At 37.6% G+C, this 18,739-nt stretch overlaps 1 protein-coding gene across 1 annotated transcript in view; it reads left to right on the top strand.

The window, feature by feature from the left end:
* The window catches only part of LOC149262823 (callose synthase 5-like), an 82,994-nt gene extending 79,320 nt beyond the window's left edge, over window positions 1–3,674 (top strand). The window contains exons 36-43 of the mRNA XM_089425310.1: window positions 82–197; window positions 330–413; window positions 1,083–1,195; window positions 1,312–1,541; window positions 1,705–2,502; window positions 2,603–2,653; window positions 2,852–3,037; window positions 3,140–3,674. Coding sequence (XP_089281436.1) covers window positions 82–197; window positions 330–413; window positions 1,083–1,195; window positions 1,312–1,541; window positions 1,705–2,502; window positions 2,603–2,653; window positions 2,852–3,037; window positions 3,140–3,370 — 1,809 coding nt within the window. The 3' untranslated portion in view covers window positions 3,371–3,674. The remainder of the gene's footprint in view (window positions 1–81; window positions 198–329; window positions 414–1,082; window positions 1,196–1,311; window positions 1,542–1,704; window positions 2,503–2,602; window positions 2,654–2,851; window positions 3,038–3,139) is intronic.
* Window positions 3,675–18,739: the final 15,065 nt, after the last annotated feature.

Here is an 18,739-nt window from a genome sequence, read left to right as displayed (position 1 = left end):
AAGTGCAAAATTTCTAATGATTTCTATCTAACAAGCTACTAATATTGATTTTCATTGTTTCATGATTTTGATTTCTTGTAGGACAATTATTTAGAAGAAGCTTTGAAGATGCGTAATTTACTTGAAGAGTTTCATGAGGAGCATGGTGTACGCTCACCAACAATTTTAGGAGTTCGTGAACACATCTTTACTGGCAGGTGAGGTATTGTGACGATGGCCAGAATGTTTGTAAGCAGGTGCTAATTACATGTTTTCATTTTGACTAATGTATTATGAAAAAATTTCTTCAATATTTGACCACACAACACTTCTATTCTTTTGCTGTGCAGTGTATCCTCATTGGCCTGGTTTATGTCTAATCAAGAGACAAGTTTTGTCACAATTGGTCAACGAGTACTGGCAAGCCCTTTGAAGTAAGATGCATTCATCAGCTCATTTTTACTTGATGAAAAAGATTAGTATTGTTATGGTGATTCTTTTCCTTTTCAAATCAGGTATTTGTTGTATGTGCAATCATTGTTTATGATGTCATGGGCAAATTTACTCAGGCCATTACTTGAAAAACGTCAGAACAATTGTACAGTTGTCCCAAAAATATCACTGGATTAAGAATGGACAATGTTGCATATTTTCTGGGATCTGTCATTTTCAAATCCAAATTCCATACCATAAATCTCTTAAGAAGTCCATTGATAAGGAAATATTGGGAGTTAACATATTCTAGTTTTAATTTTGTTCTTTTTTATATTAATTTCTTTTACCTCCACCAACTGGACATGTCAAGATGAAATATGGAATTAGTTGTCAATCACATCCCTCACAATCAAAGAAAATCGATAATTTCATATTTCATGGTTTGAAATTCAGTACACATTCTATTGTTCCATCTTCCATCTTCATGAACTCCAAACACACATAATTTAATTGTTGTGAAGTTTAGACAGGTACCAACAACCTAAATTAATATCATATGGAAAAGAATGCTAAAGAAAGCCAAACTGGAGTTGGCTACCTCATTTTCTTGTTCAAATGTTTCCTTCAACCTATATTTAAAAAGAAATGTATTTCCAAAAATGGTGCAGGGTACGATTCCATTATGGCCACCCTGATGTCTTTGATAGGATCTTCCACATCACAAGAGGAGGAGTGAGCAAAGCTTCTCGTGTGATTAACTTAAGTGAGGACATTTTTGCTGGTACTTTTCTACCATCCTCTCTTTGTTGTATGATTCTATGCATTCGCATATCTGCATTCTTCTTGCATTAATATAAAATTATCCTGACATGCTTATTATATGATTTGTGCAATCAGGCTTCAACTCAACCCTAAGACGCGGCAATGTTACTCACCATGAATATATTCAAGTGGGAAAAGGCAGAGATGTGGGATTAAATCAAATCTCTATTTTTGAAGCAAAGGTAGCCTGTGGAAATGGAGAGCAAGTGTTAAGTCGAGATATCTACCGTTTAGGACATCGGTTTGATATATTCCGAATGCTTTCATGTTACTTCACAACTGTTGGGTTTTATTTCAGTACTTTGGTAAGTAAATGAGACCTATCCCGGGGTTTTGTGGATTTCTGGTACCATTCTTTTAATTTCTATTAACAATAAGGTGAACTGTAAAATTTAGTAAAAACGAAAATGAATATATCAGAGATGTACTTGTCTGATAATATAATAGCAAACACGTTTGGTTGTGCAGCTGGTTGTCCTCACTGTTTATGTCTTTCTTTATGGACGGCTGTATTTGGTACTGAGTGGATTAGAAAAGTCACTGGTTAACCAAGCAGATATGAGAAAAAATTTTCCTCTTGAGGCAGTTCTTGCATCGCAGTCTCTGGTTCAGATAGGTCTACTAATGGCCTTGCCAATGGTTATGGAGATTGGCTTGGAACGAGGCTTCCGGTCTGCATTAAGTGATTTTGTTATCATGCAGCTGCAACTTGCCTCTGTCTTTTTCACATTCTCTCTGGGTACAAAGACTCATTATTTTGGCAGGACAATTTTGCATGGTGGTGCAAAGTATAGGGCCACTGGGCGAGGTTTTGTGGTGAGGCATGAGAAATATGCAGAGAATTACAGGCTTTATTCGAGGAGCCACTTCACAAAAGGACTGGAGCTGATGATGCTTCTCTTTGTCTATAACATTTATTGCTCTGCTGCAAAAGATTTTGTCTCTTACCTGTTAATAACACTTTCGATGTGGTTTTTGGTGGTGACATGGTTGTTTGCTCCATTCTTGTTCAATCCCTCGGGTTTTGAATGGCAAAAGATAGTTGAAGATTGGGAAGATTGGACCAAATGGATAAACAATAGGGGTGGTATTGGCATCCCTGCAAACAAAAGCTGGGAATCTTGGTGGGAAGAGGAATATGAGCATCTTCAATATACTGGATTCTGTGGACGAATATTAGAATCTCTTCTTGCCGTCAGGTTTTTTTTGTACCAATATGGCCTGGTGTATCATTTAAACATAACAAATGGAAACAAGAACATCATTGTAAGAAGTTCTACCGATTTACATTTCAAAGGTGTTTTTTTTGCATTAACTTTAACAACCTTCTTTGAATGCTGTTGTAATGCTGATGGCTTGTTTCTAGGTCTATGGGCTATCATGGCTTGTTATTTTGGCTGTAATGCTGGTATTGAAGGTAAGTTACTTACAAATTCAGATCAAAATGCTGTTATAAATTGGTTTTGAATCACATGGCCAGAGCCTGCTTCCCGAGTTGTTTCCTAGATCATATAAATTGCTCATCATTAAACTCATAATTTGTATGTTAAGTCCAATAGAGGGACGAAAAAATTGTGCTTTCCATTTCTTAGAAATGGACTGGACTGTTTTGCAGGTGGTGTCTGTGGGACGAAAAAAGTTTAGCGCAGATTTCCAGCTAATGTTCAGACTACTCAAACTCTTTCTATTCCTTGGATTTGTCATAACTATTGGAACACTATTTTCTGCCTTCCATCTGACTGTAGGAGATTTATTTGCAAGCATTGTAGCCTTTATGCCAACATGTTGGGCTTTACTACAGGTACCTAATTAAATTACCCATATTGACAATATAGCGATTTGAATAGCTTACAAGGGCCATAATATTTATAACTTAAACGACTATTTTTTTTTTAAATTGCAGATAGCACAAACATGCAGACCGGTGGTGGTTAAGATTGGTTTCTGGGATTCGATAAGGGCTCTTGCACGTGGATATGAATATGTAATGGGCCTAGTGATTTTTACCCCTGTAGCAGTGCTTGCATGGTTCCCTTTTGTCTCAGAATTTCAGACTCGGTTGCTATTTAATCAAGCTTTCAGCAGGGGTCTACAAATATCCCGTATATTGGCTGGTGGAAAGAAGCATAACTAATTTGGACACATATATCTAATAGAAAACAAATTCTTTGTTTGATCAAGGTTGGTTACCTTCCGCATTTTAGGCCATCATCATCTGGCCATTCATTTGATTTTAAGTACTTTGGGTATCTCATTACATGGATACATGGGTATGTGTGATGTAGGATGAAACAAAATTGTACACCTTGTGCAAGGCCATTATCTGATCCATCCGGATGCTTACTGGTTTTACCCTCTATTGAGCCAAGAATCATTTGGCAAATATTTTGGCTGTTCCTGTGTTGATGAATTTAAATATTCTGTTGAAATCTGCGAAACCATGTCAGGTCATGAATGATTGCATGTGGGTTGAGCCCTCATCTCAGTATTCGGTTAGCCCAATGAGCTCATCTTTTAGAAATTGCATTACTCTCTATAAGTAACTTGACAATGACTTCACCAAAATAGTTTTGAACAAAAAATAGATAGATTGAAAGTTTCTCTACAATACCGATATCTCAAATCAACAATTGGTTTAGGCACATAGCTGCTTAGTACCTGCCTACTATGCAAAATGGTAATTAGTAGCTAAGCTGCCTACGTCTTTTATAGAAATGTTTTAATATATTGGTTTTGCATGGTTTAAAAGCTAGAATAATTTTCAAACAAATTCAACATATAAGGTACCGTGATTGTCTATTGGACTATTGCCCCTTGGCCAGGTATTAACTTTCCACAAATGCAAGTCATATTATAAAATAGGGCCTGCCTCAAATTCGATAAAGTAGGCCATTGGCCAACAGTGTTGAAATTCTCCAGATGTACAATTACCCACCTGTAGCTTAGGATAACTGAATTGTACATTTAGAGAGATTTGATTTAAAATTGTGCACCTAGAAAGTTGGATTTGTCTCAACCTTAATTAAAATTGGAATTGTCTCAACATTCATCAAAATGATCCATCTTGCCCAAACGAGTTAACAAGAAGAATTGTATAATGAACAGTTTATTGTTGATATTGTAATGCCACATGAGATCGCATAAATATCTAAATCACACATTTGAATTAATAAGATTGTAGTTTTGACAAAGTGAAAGTGGAACATGTTCCTTTTAACATGAATGCATCTAGATAAAGATTATGCGGGGAACAAGTTCCTTCAAGTCCAAGAACTTGCACAGTTAAAATGACAAGGTAGCTATAGGATTAATTTTTAATAAATTGGTGAAAAATCAACATAATGAAATCACATACCACATTTACCAAATAACTTGGAAAGGCTAGAACATCTGACTTTCCAGTACTTCAAAAGTAAAAATTGTACATGCTGCTTAATTACAAGTTTTGATTGTACATGTTGCTTAATTACAAGTCTCTGCACCAAAACTTGGCAGATATTTTGATCTTATATCTCTAATATAATTAAAGTTTTCAAATTTTCGAATTATTTTAGCAGCTATCCCAATAAAATCGGGATGCAGGTTTCCACTTCATAGATGACTATGAGTTGACTTGGACATGAAACAAACTTCAGTAGTGTTCGTAAAAAAATCAAGAAACCACCATCCGTAAAAAAATCGTTTCAGCTATCCTTAGTTCATCAATACAAGGAAAATGAACCAAAGGTTCTGGATCTGGGGGGGCAACATGATTCAGCAAATAGAAGATCATCACATCAAAACATTATTTGAAGATCTCAAACATAGTTATAAAACTTGGCTTGACAAAAAACCTGACAAGAAAAGAGTGAGAGTTTGACCAAGACTCTACATTCTACAAAATCTCCATTTTACCACAAAGGATAAAAATTAAAGATGTGACCATTTCACTTGGGAAAAGCTGGGAAATAGTCTGCTAACCCTTAAGTACTTGCAAGTCAAACTTGGAGATAGAAAGTCAGACATACCACAAGATTAATATTGATTGTTTTATTTCTGGATCTGGGGGTGCCACATGATTCAGCAAATAGAAGACCATCACATCAAAACATTATTTGAAGATCTCAAACATAGTTATAAAACTTGGCTTGACAAAAAACCTGACCAGAAAAGAGTGAGAGTTTTACCAAGACTCTACATTCTACAAAATCTCCAATTCACCAAAAAGGATAAAAATTAAAGATGTGACCATTTCACTTGGGAAAAGCCTGGGAAATAGTCTGCTAACCCTTGAGTACTTGCAAGTCAAACTTGGAGATAGAAAGTCAGACATACCACAAGATTAATTTTGATTGTTTTATTGGCCAAGGAAGGTTTAACTGGTCATTTGTAACACAAAGTCTCAAAGAAGAAATTTGAAAATAAATTAATTATTAAGCCTACTAATGAATACATTTATTTTTCCAAAAACTGGAAGTTCTCATACATAACCACCAATGTTGGAAAGATTTTTTAATTCAATACATTCATATGAAGAAACACAGACACGTATATAGAAAAAGGGGATAATCTGAAATCAAATAAAATATTGAAACCAAATTTCACAGTTTCTTTCACATTAATATAAATGGACTTATAAAAGATGTATAGCAGTGCTTACCTTCAAAAATAATGCTAGAGCTGGCTCGGATGTTACATTTTCACATAGCCTCTAGATGGCATCCATAGAATCGAGTTGTCTTTTGTCTGCTGGGAAAATACTCCCGAACCCTTCCAAAACTGGATAAATGACCTTTATAAAACATTAAGTCTTCAATTCATTCCATAATAGGCAGTTTATCCCCTAAATGAGTATCCTTTAATTTTTGACCTCCATAATAGGCAGTTTATCCCCTAAATGAGTATCCTTTAATTTTTGACCTGATTCAAGAATGTTACCCAACATAAACCATGTTAGAACTTCTTGAGGAGATCTTGGCAATGATGGGGAGAAGTGGGCTTGGAAAGAGTATGCCAAAAGTCATATGAAACAATATATTTTAATTAATGTCCAATAGATGATGAAAATGTATGTGAATAGGACTAGGAAGTACAATTAGTGATACAAATTGTAGGATGAATCCTAGGGTGGCAAGGGGAGTTGGGGTTCTCTTCAACCCTAGAGGAAAGATTGCATTCACTTTTTCATGGACTCTAAGCATGGCCTCTAACAACCAAGTGGGAGCGTATGCTCTATATCAAGGGTCACATTATTCTCCTTCCACAATATTCATAACCTTATCATTATTGGCAATTCAAAAAACACAATGCACGTACATTTGGGCTTGAATTCTCCTAATTCCAGGTTGAGTTCATTTTTCCATTGCATTCTATTGTCACTTCATTCTATCTCACAGGTGGATTTCTTCTTTGTCCTTAGAATTAACAATCCTCAAGCTGACCTATGGGACAGTAAGGCACTTAAGTGGGTGAAATATTGATTAATGGCCTATATCTCACTCATTAATTAAGGTTCATTAAAATGGAATCCAAGTGGTAGGTCTACATCCTCATCACCTCACACAGGGGACATGCTCCTTGTCACCTCTCATTAATAATCCATGCACAACCATTCATTTTATTCAACTCCCATGCCTTCACTTGAATCGTGGTGGTATCATTAAGTTTGCAGTAGATATGTCCATGTAATTGAGCCATTATTGTGCAAAGTGAATTGATTACTTTATGGGAAAAGCCATTATGGGTCAAGTGGCGAGCGAGAATTCGTTTGTTTGGTAGAGTTTATCTCCTTGATCAGTCAATCTGGTGCTACCACTCCAGTGTTCCCCTTATTTGTGTTATCTTTTGTGATTTGCGATGGCCTCTCCCTAGTGGCTCTAGGCAATCTTGCTCGCTTCATTTTTGATGGCTCATTGTGAAGTTGTTGAACCTAGGATGGCTTTCAGTGAACATAACGGAATTGTTACCAACCATTTGGCTAGATACTATCAAATGAAAAATTTTGAGGCACCCTTCCAAGATTTTTGGTTCTCTTAGAGAAATCTCTAGGGTAAGTATGATTGCTTAGTCTATTTGGGGTTCTTATTTTCCATCTTGAACATGTGGGAAGGTTGAAAAAACTTGTTTCCTATAGCCCTCGAAGCCTAGTATCAGAGTGTGACAATATTGATCTACCAACTTTCATAAAACCATTTGAACTAGGGAGTGTGGTGATGCTGGAAAATAGAATAGTAGTGGGAGGGGGTAGGGGTTGAATCAATGTTGTTATGCGGAATTTACTACTGCGGATATAGTTATCTTCCCTAGACCTAGTGGATTAGTCTAGAACAACATAAAGAAAAGAATATAAAGGTTCCCTTAGAGAAATTGAAGAATGGAAAGAGGCTTACTTGGAATTCGTTGCAAGATTTACTTTCCTCTCGTCCTGTAAGCTTCAATCATAACTATAATTGATATAATTAGAACCTGCACATACAATCAACACAAACCAAAGATATATGACATCCATGTAGCATTATCAAATTACTCTATTCAATGGATCTACAAGGTATTGAAATATATGAATGTAAACATAGCATAACGCTTAGGAAAACGATATACTTTTTTTTATTAATATGAATAGGAGAAAATTTATAACCAAAAATAGTAGTTGATCTTGTAGAGATCTCCCTAAGTTGACTTGTCCGTCCTTGTCAAAAAGCACACCACAATGTCACCCTAATGCATGAAGATGATGACTCTCTTAGATTCAAGGCAGCAACAGGAGGGCATGCTTAGTCTCCAAAAGCAAACCTTGATGTTGTGGATGATTGTAAATTAATAGGAGAGGGATGGTAGCTTAGGAATTCTTTCCATTTACCGATATAGGCTTGAGATCCACTTAAGAGGGGAAGATGAGCTCAAGGGATAAGAGGTGAAATATCCAAGGTAGGATCAGATAGGATTTGAACTTCTTATCCAAAATAAATGGTTAAAACAACCTCTGGAAGCTTCTGGAAGAGGAAACTTCGGGATCCATTTCAATTTTTCCGAATTTCTAGAATCAGCGCACCCCTAGCAAGGAGCAAGTAATTGCTGATCAACGTTGGTGCAGAAAGGAGAAACTTGTTGCTAAACGCAGGTCTCTAAAAGGGCAAGGTGGGCTGTGTTGAAAAATGCAACAAGAAAATCCTAATTTAATTTTTTCCTTGAATTAAATTGTAATTGTAATTCTCATATCAACTTGTAATAGTTAACTAAGTTAATTTGACTTAGTTGGCTTAGTTAATTCGAGTTGGGAGTCTATTTAGAGTCATGTATAGTGGTTCCTAAATTTTGGGGGTCTAGGTTGAGTTCTATTGATTTGTAATTATTTAATTCAGTTTAACTGAGTTAAATTCAGTTAAACTAGTTCCAACTAATGGATGAATTAGTGGGAGATCCAGTAGCAGGGTGTAACTTGCAGTAGTGGGGTGTAAAAAGCACTGCTCAACCAATACACTGAATATTCACCCATAATTAATTCATGCATGTCAGATCAGAGAAAGACCCAATTGGGATTGAAGTTCAAGGACAATGTACTATCAGTTGTATAATCATCTAAATTGTATAGGTGGTGCATGCAATCAAAGAAAGGCCGATGATGGATTGTGTAGTTATGGATGATGAATTTCCCAATTAAATATGGGATAATTCCCTAGGAAACTGCACAAGGAAATAGGATTTTGGCAGGGAGTAGATTTGGCTAAGTATTGGTTGGAGCTTGTTTGTGAAGTAGTGAGATAGATTGAGATAGTGCAGACGTTGCTCATGCTTGAGAAAAGCATTGTAATCTTCTCATATTTTTTGATTAATGCAATATACAGATAGCAGGGGTTTTTAGCTGTGGCTTTCCCCAAAAAATTATTGTGTTGCGTGATTGAATTCTTTCTCCTTTATGCTTCGTGATTTCATCGATCAATTATTGTTTCCACTGATGAGTAGAGTAGATTCAAGTTAATTGTTTTAGCATATTACAATCTACAGTTTGAATCTACAAGGAATTTTTACATGGTATCGAAGCTAAAATCACTATAGAAGAGGAGAATATGAGTTTATCTTTTGTAGGAGAAATTGAATTTGCAGTGTCATACTTTAGAGCTAGCAGGATGTCGTTCTATACATTGAGACTCGAATATGCCCTTGAGGGTAGTTCGAATTATATTACTTGGAAGGACAGGATGGAGGTAGTGTTGGAAGACAACGAGCTTAAGGAATTCATAGACAAAGACATTCTGAAGCCAGTTGATGCTTAGGATCTGACGGAGTGGAGAAAGTGTGTGCCAAACGCGATAAGGATTATCCTAGAAGAAGTTTGAGATCATATTGTCTCGAACCTCCATGGTAAAGAAACTCCATTTGCAATGTGGAAGGCCTTGACAAACATGTTTCAAAACAATAATGACCACAAGAAGCTGACACTGAAGGAAAAGCTCAAAAAGATCAATATGGAGTAGGGCAACACAATACCGAAGTACTTGACCCAGTTCACCCAATGTCGAGATGAGCTCGGAAGTGTCGATGTTATAGTTGTTGAAGACGATATGGTGAGCTTAGCACTTCTAGGCCTTCCCAAGAGCTGACACAGTTACCAAGACTCGGTTAATGGGAGGGAGAAGCTACCAAAGAGAGAATGGTTGTGGTCTGATTTGGTACAAGAAGAGATTCAGTGGAGCACCAGAGATGGATCCTCATCCAAGCATTATGATGAGGAGGGTTGTGCCTTAACTGGAAAGGTGAAGAAAGGGAAGGGGAAGTCATCCTATTCCAAATCAGATTCCAGTCAGGGCAACAAGAAGAAGGACATGTCGAAGATTAAATGGTTTCATTTTCACGAGCTGGGACACTATGCCACAAAGTGTCCACACAAGAAGGCTAGTAAGAATCCCTCAAGAGGAGCGGCAGGTGAATCTCTTGCTTCACAATTCGAACTTGATTTCACCCTCAATGCTTGCATGGTGACATTGGTGATGGGTAGTGTGTGGTACTTGGATAGTGGAGCCTCATTCCATATAACCGTCAACAAAGAGTTCTTCAGTGACTTGGAGGATAAGGACCTCCAGATGCACATCGAGATGGGAGATGATGGGAGGTATAACATGACCGACATTGGTATTATTACCTTTCAAAGGGATTTTGGTTCTCCTCTCATATTAAAATATGTCATATATGTTTCGGGTTTGAAGAAGAATTTGGTTTCAGTTGCCATGTTGGAGGATCATGGCTACGATGTAATATTTAGCAAGTGAAAGATTTCCTTTGTCACATAGCCTCAGGATAAGTGAAGCGGATCAGGGTTTGGGTGAAGAACCTCTATAAATTGGATGTAGAAGACCGCACTGCTTTGAGCAATAAAGAATAGAAGGTGTAAAGCTGAGACATTTGTGAGTTGTGGCATAGAAGATTGGGTCACTTGCACAATGGAGCTTTGAAAATCATGCAACAAATTTCTACAGGACTTCCCAAGGGTACACTAGAGCAAAGAGAAACATGCCAAGGGTGTACATTGGAGAAGTACACCAAAGATTCCTTTCATGATATATACAATCGAGCACAAGCGATCCTTGATCGAGTTCACTCAGATGTGTGTGGACCGTTCTCAATAGCATCCATGACCAAGCACAGGTATTATGTAATATTTGTTGATGATTTTTCCCATAAGTGTTGGATTTTCTTCATGCAGAAGAAAGATAAGACATTCACTAAACTTTGTGAATTTAAAGAACTTGTCTAGAAATATACTGGTAGTAAAGTTAAATCTCTCAGAAGCGATAACAATGGAGAATATGTGTCGAATGAATTCAAGAACTTCTATGCATCAAAAGGCACTTGACAAGAGTTAATAACACCTCATAACCCACAACAGAATGGGGTGGATGAAAGGAACAACATAAGTTGTGTGGGAGTGGCACGTGCGATGTTACATGATCAGGCCTACCATTACACTTGTGGGCTGAAGCATGCAACACAATCGTTTATTTGCAGAATAAAATCCCTTATCAAATTCTCGGGATGAGTACACCAGAAGAAGCTTTTTTAGGTAAGAAGCTAGATGTGGCACACTTCAAGATCTTTGATTCATCAATATATTGTCATGTTAACAAGGATGCATGGAAAAATCTAGAGCCAACAACTGAGTTGGGTATATTTGTGGGGTACATTGATACACATCACAAGTATCATGTGTACTGCCATCCAACAGGATAACAATGGTTCGTAGAGATGTGAATTTCAATGAAGAGAAGGCCATGAGATGATCACTTGAGAGGGAGTTTCAGCTACATGCAAAAGCGGAGCTCTTATCTCCAAAGGAGGAACCTTAGGATGATGTGGAGAAACCACATGCAGAGGAGCAAATAATGGAAGCATCCACTCAAGCATAGACTTCTGGAGATGGAAGGAAGCGCACTAGAGAGGCTGACAGATTTATGCATGATGCTAGAGAGAATGTGAGAGAACCCACATCACAACATAGGCATAGGAGGTCACTAGATCATTACACAGGCTACATGGCTTTGATGAGCGAGAATGTAGAGAATGAGCCATAATCATTCGAGGAAGCAATGCAACAACCAATATGGGTTGATGCCATGGTTGAGGAGTGTGACTCCATTACCAGAAACAATGTTTGGGAAGTGGTCCCAAGACCATCAGACAAGTCAGTGTTGAGTTCTAGATGGCTTTACAAGGTAAAGCAAGCAACATATGAGATTGTGGAGAAACAAAAGGCCAAATTTGTGGCCAGAGGATTCTCTCAGGTGGAGGGAATTGATTACGAGGAGACCTTTGCTTTAGTAGCTAGGTATTCTTCAATCTGATATATTCTAGCACTGTCAGTGCAGATGGGATGGAAGATACATCAGATGGATGTGAAGACAACATTCCTCAATGATATGATTGAGGAAGAGGTGTATATTGAGTAGTCAGAAGGATTTGAGACCTTCAATGGAGAGTCACATGTGTGCAGACTCAAGCGAGCACTGTATGGACTAACACAAGCATCATGTTCTTGGTACACCACGATTGACAACTATTTCACGAGGTTGGGATTCATCAAAAGTGAAGCAGATGCGAACCTTTACCATATTGTGGTTGAAGGTAAATTGTTAATTATAGTATTATATGTCGATGATTTGATTCTAACAAGTGATGAGAAGCTGATAAAATCTTGCAAGAGAATTCAAGATTAAGGACCTGGGGCTCATGCATTACTTTCTTGGTATGGAAGTATGACAAGGAGATGAAGAATTGTTTGTCTCTCAGGGCAAGTATGCCAGTGAGATACTCAATAAGTTCCACATGGAGAGCAGGAAACCCATGGAGACTCCTCTACTAGGTAATTGGAGGAAGGAGGATCCTACTTCAGGTGAAGTAGTGGATGATACTATTTATAGATAACTTGTGGGTTCACTTATGTATTTAGTGAACGCACAGCTGAAAATGTGTTTTGCAATTAACCAACTTTTTCAAGCCATGGTTAAGTCAACCAAACTCTATTGGAAGGCAGCTAAACATGTGTTGAGATACCTTAGAGGCACCACTTAGTTTGGTGTTCAGTAAAAACATATAGAGGGAGTGAAGATTCAAGGTTTCATAGATTCATATTGGCTAGGGAGTCCATTCGAAAGAAAGAGCACATCAGGGGGAATCTTCGATATTGGGTCAACAATAGTTTCTTGGTACAACAGGAAGTAGATATCACTTGCACTCAGTTCAACAAAAGAGAAGTACATGGTTGCTAGTCAAGCAACTTGTGAGGCTATCTAGATAAGGAAGATCCTTGTTGGGTTATTTGGTTAGCAGATGGATCTTTCTGTCTTTTACTGTGAGAATAAGAGTTGTATTAGACTCTCTGAGAATCCAATTTCTCATGATCGGTCCAAGCATATTGACATCTGGTATCACCATCTACTAGATTGTGTGCAGAGAAGAATTATGTTGTTGGAGTACATTCCCACATAGGAACATGATGCATATATTTTGACAAAGGCATTATCAAGATGAAAATTCAAGTTTCACAGGGTAAGGTGCAGGGTAGCAGATAATCCCTTTCTTGTTGAGAGGGAGTGTTGAAAAATGCAACAAGAAAATCCTAATTTAATTTTGTCCTTGAATCAAATTAGGAATAATTCTAATTCTCATCGCAACTTGTAATAGTTAACTAAGTTAATTTGACATAGTTGGCTCATTTAATTCGAGTTGGGATTATATCTAGAGTCATGTACAATGGTTCCTAAATTTTAGGGGTCCAGGTTGATTTCTTTTGAGTTGTAATTATTTAATTCAGTTTAACGGAGTTAAATTCACTTAAACTAGTTCCAATGGATGGAGGAATTAGTGGGAGATTCAGTAGTGGGGTGTAACCTATAGTAGTGGGGTGTAACTAGCACTCCTCAACCAATACACTGGAGATTCACTCATAATTAACTCATGCATGTCAGATTAGAGAGACCTAGTTGAGATTGGAGTTTAGGGACATTGTACTATCCATTTTATAATTATTTGAATTATACACGTGGTGCATGCAATCAGAGGAAGATGATGGATTGCAGAGTTATGGATGAGGAATTTCCCAATTAAATATGGGCTAATTCCCTAGGAAACCACACAAAGAAATAAGAGCTTGGCAAGCAACAAATTTGGCTAAGTATTGGCTGGAGCTTGCTTGTGAAGTAGTGAGATATATTGAGATAGTGCAAAGGTTTCTCGAGCTTGAGCAAAGCATTGTAATCTTCTCATATTTTTTTTATTAATGCAATATATAGATAGCAGGGGTTTTTAGTTGTGGTTTTCCCCAGAAAATTAATGTGTTATGTGTGATTGAATTCTTTCTCTTTTATGCTTTGTGATTTCATCGATCAATTATTGTTTCCATTGATGAGTAGAGTAGTATCAAGTTAATTGTTTTAGCATATTACAATTTGCATTTTGAATCTACAAGGACTTTCTACACGTTGGACCTTAAAAGCACTGATTTGAAATAGTCAAACCAAGGAACTCAAGGGATTTGGAAGAGTCATGCATATGGCTTTGTGTAGGGATGATGACAAGGTGTTCACGAATGTTGATTGATCTAGTTTGTAGGCCTATTGACCATATGCGACAAAATGACCTATAACAGATTGCCTCCTAAAGTGAAAAGTCAAAAACAGTGGTTGATGATTGAAGTGATTTACCTTGTGATAAGTTTGGATCAAGAGAAACTGGTCGATATCATCATCTATTACAATAAATTTACATCATGATATCTTTGTTGAGGGAGGCATACCCATGCTCAACACATAAGCTAACATTACATGTACAATGATCAAGAAGTCACATCCACTGATGACAAAGTGTGGATCCATGATTAGATGACTATCTGTATGATCATAGCCATCATGCTTTGTAATCTTGCATTAATCCTAAAATCACAACCCAGATGGATGGAACTAGATCTGGGGTCTTCTATCTCATTCACTCGATTGTCTGATGTACAAGTCTAACCATGCGAATAAAGGAGCTAAAGTCGAACATGGTAGACACCATCTGATTACCGGCCAATGATGTAAATCATTAACAAATGCGAGAGAAACCACTGATGATCTTAATGGCTCTCAAGGTACAACAATATAATTTTTATGGTGTGAATGAATGAGTTGAAGTCAAACACCACACATAATCTTTCAGTCCAAGGCCAATGATGAAAACATGTTGCTGAGAGTGATGAAATTTGTCATTGATGTATACAAGTCCCAGGATACTGAAGGAAGAGTTTCCAAGTCAAATTCTTGGATAATGATTTGATGTCGATAGGAATTGACTCGTCATAGGAGGGCATTGATACACGAAACATGTATCATGACTTGAGACATAATGACGTCAATATGGAACTGGTTCAGGAATGACATACATGGAATGAAGGCTTAAGTGTATCGTAGCAGATATCAAATGAATGACTTCTTTTGAACATATGGGTGACACTAAATGGAGTTGGAAGCATTCACCCAAAACCAAAAGTGGAGTCTTTGATATGGCGTGATGAACAAAAAACAAGTAGATTTCCCAACCCAACAATGATGAAGATGAAGTGGAAGGGTGTCATGTTCAAGAGTGACTCAGTGCCATTCATAGGTGGAGTACCTTATTTCCCCAATTTCTCTAACCATTTCTGGTTAGTACCTCCTTATTTTTTAACAAGCTTGAGGAGGATAACATATGCTTGATCTGTAAGTTCATCCTTTGGATGAATCCCTCTAAGTATCTTTAATGAACCTTGAGAAGAAGTGGTTCGGTCCCATTATGTTTGACGAGTCCATCGTTGTTTGTTGGTTTTACGAGTCCAATGAAGGTCTAACTCGACTCCTTTTTCATGTTTAGAGAGTTTGAAAAAGAGGAAAAAAATAAAACTCCAAATGTTGTTTTTCGTAAAGTTGTATCACGAGTCCGAAAAGGGAAAAAATGATACTTAGGAGAACCTCTTAGCCATGTTCGACTAAGGTATTCTTTTTTCGTAAATAGTCTATCTCAGTTTGGAAAGTGGTTAAACTTATATTTAGCATACGTCTTTTCATTTACTTTAACAAGTTTGAAAAGACAAGTGCTTGACAATATTTTCAAGTTTTGGGAGTCTGAAAAGAGCTGAAAGAGAACTCCTCCTGGAGGAACGAGTGGTATAAAGGGTAACAACTGGTTCTGATCATGTTGGAACTTCTCAAAACACTTAGAGGTTAATAGGTAGGCTAATAAGACCACTCATCACAGTTGTTCCTCAAGAAAGGGTAAAGAAACCAAGTGAAAGAATATGATCGGCCAAGCAGATGGTGATGATGGGATGAGAAAACCAAGGCTCATCTGGTAGAAATAAGCTGATGAAAATGGCAACCACGAAGGATAAAATAAGAATGGTTTCATTTTTACACAAGCTTGAAACATGGGAAAACTATGCTTGAGAGTACTTGAAAGTAGTTTAATTTTTACACGAGCTTGAAACAAGGAAAAACTATGTTTGATAGTAAGTTTGCATGCCCCCAACATAATGACTCAATTTTATGGTCATGCCCCCCAAGCTTCATTTCATTCAGCTAAGAAAATTACCAGTTACTAACAGGTGGATGGAATGAATATTTTTTTATGAGATCAAGTGAAAGACTCAACTGGGAATTTGCTAGATCTAATCAAAGACTCAAATTGGAGGGAGATTTTTTTCATTTTTTAACGAGATTGACATAGGAAAATAACTATGCTCAAGGGACCTTGTTTCATTTTTTAACAAGCTTGATGCAAGAAAATGAACTATGATCTAGGAACCTTAATCATGACCTCCAAGAGGCCATGGCTTCCAAGAGGTTCTTATCATATGGGAGGAAAACACTCTGGAAGGGATACATATAAAGGGATCTAATGGAAAGATCAAGATCCAATTCCCTTCGTACATGATGCACTACATCACCTACTAGATCATCAGTAGACATGGGCAAGGAATAGGTTGCCATATAATTAATCTCTGGTGGAGGAGATACTACTTGCATATAAGGACCATTTAGGGATGTTGGTTGATTGGGATTCAAACTAGGATCCATGAATGAAAGCTGGTCAATGGTCATGATTCTTCCTTCATGTGGGAAATACATCACATGAAAGAATGAAGAAACAAAATCTCCCATGACATAAACATAGTCACACCCAAGGAGTAAATTAAAATCCAAAGGACCTTGGAATACCATCACATTGATATAGATAGTATTTCCTCCCAAAGTAATAGGTAATTGAGGAAAGATCCCTAACGATTCGCTGGTTCCTCTGTTAAAGACCAACATATTATGGGTAATGGGCACAAGCTATGGAGAACCAAAAGCTTGCCAAGCAGTTAAGGAGATAATACTAACAAACACGCCTTTGTCTATGACTGTGCTAGGTATGGGCACATTATAAGCCTGTACTATGATATGTAAGAGCTTGTAAGGAGGAAGATGATATCCTACCAGTCAAATCCAATCAAAGGAGGTGACCATACTACTTAGAGGCGGTGTCATGGGAATGGGAGAATTTCCCCCTTATGTAATGGAAATGAGAGGATTTCTCCCTTGTGCTTTGGGAACGGGAGAATTTCCTCCTTGAGACATTGGAATGGGAGAATCGCCCCCCCAGTTCATTGGAACCTGAAGAAATGAGAAGAATCCGAGTGATATGAGACTCACTCTCTATGGGAAAGGTACGATCAACTAAAGGGGGAATCAAGTCAACTATGTTCTCTGCCAATGGTTGGTCGGGAATAGACTCATGGGATTCACATTTAGAGAGAGTGAGATTGATTGGATTTGGATTCTTATCAATCACTTCATCAACTAGTGGAGGATTAGGGGAAGGCTTCCGGTATCCAGTCGAAAGTCGTGGTTAAGAAACAGTAAGGTTTTCCAACACTTTTGAGGCTTCATTCACATAAGGACAAAGGTGAATATGATTATTCCCTTCACATAACCTACAAGGAAACTTAACATTACCCTTCTTTTTGTGAAACTTATGATCTCTAGTCAATGTTTTTTCACCAACATGATCTCTAGAGGCTGACGACAAAGGTCGATGTGAGCTTGTGGACCACACTTATAATACCTTGGGAATACTAGGACAATCTCTAAGAAGGTGGTCAGCCTTTACATAAGATGCAAGGGAATTTCACTTGCGGGGCTAATTGGAATATTTTTCCATATTAGTTTCATGGGTAGCAATGGTTGCTTGGCTTCCCCCCTGCTTATTTTGCTTCTTCTTCTTCCCTTTATTCTTCGTCTTAGCTTCTTGGCTACTAGCATCAAGACTTTCTCCAGGCGAAGAGGAAGAAAGGGATGAAGAAACGACATGTGAAGAAGGAAAAGGGTCAACTTTAGGATCAACTGGGGTTTGATGTTGTTCATGTGCAGAACTTGGTTGAGAAGTAGTTTGGACATGTGGAACCATAGGGGTTGAAAAGAACTAAACTAGAAAACCAATGGTAAATCCAAGAAGGGACAATGTTGCCATATAAGGAGCACCAATATTTCCAAAAGAAGGAAAAGGACAAGGATTCCCATCAGAGGCATTTCCTTGATTGGTAGACTCAGGAACTGTTGCCATTAGTCTCAACCTAAGATCTACTAAGGAGTTGTTCCATGGTCAACTAATTGATTTTAGAAATTAAATACAAAAATTAAAACTAAGGGGTAACTAGCCAAAAGGGTTTACCAAGAAATTGTGAACTGCAATATTACACCTTAGAGAACCAAGGATTTATGTACCAACATACAATCTCCCTGAATTCTATGTTCAGTGTATAACAATGTACAAGGTGGCCAACTCGGTTACCTATGGTGGGATAGAAACCTAGTGGGGACTTCCAAAATATACCCGTAGGTACGTGGAAGAACAACTCGTAGTAGCGTTATCTAATGCGTAACTGTACGATGAGCACGTTCCCATATACTTTTCATGTGTAGATCGCCATCTGATATACCTGGAGGTACATGGGGAACGATCTAATACACTTACATAAGTG

This window comes from Pinus tabuliformis, chromosome 6 (assembly GCF_031772625.1).
Source record: "Pinus tabuliformis cultivar Carrire ecotype Pingquan chromosome 6, CPIR1, whole genome shotgun sequence".
Lineage (NCBI taxonomy): Eukaryota > Viridiplantae > Streptophyta > Pinopsida > Pinales > Pinaceae > Pinus > Pinus tabuliformis.
This window is presented reverse-complemented; position numbering and strand designations above follow the sequence as displayed.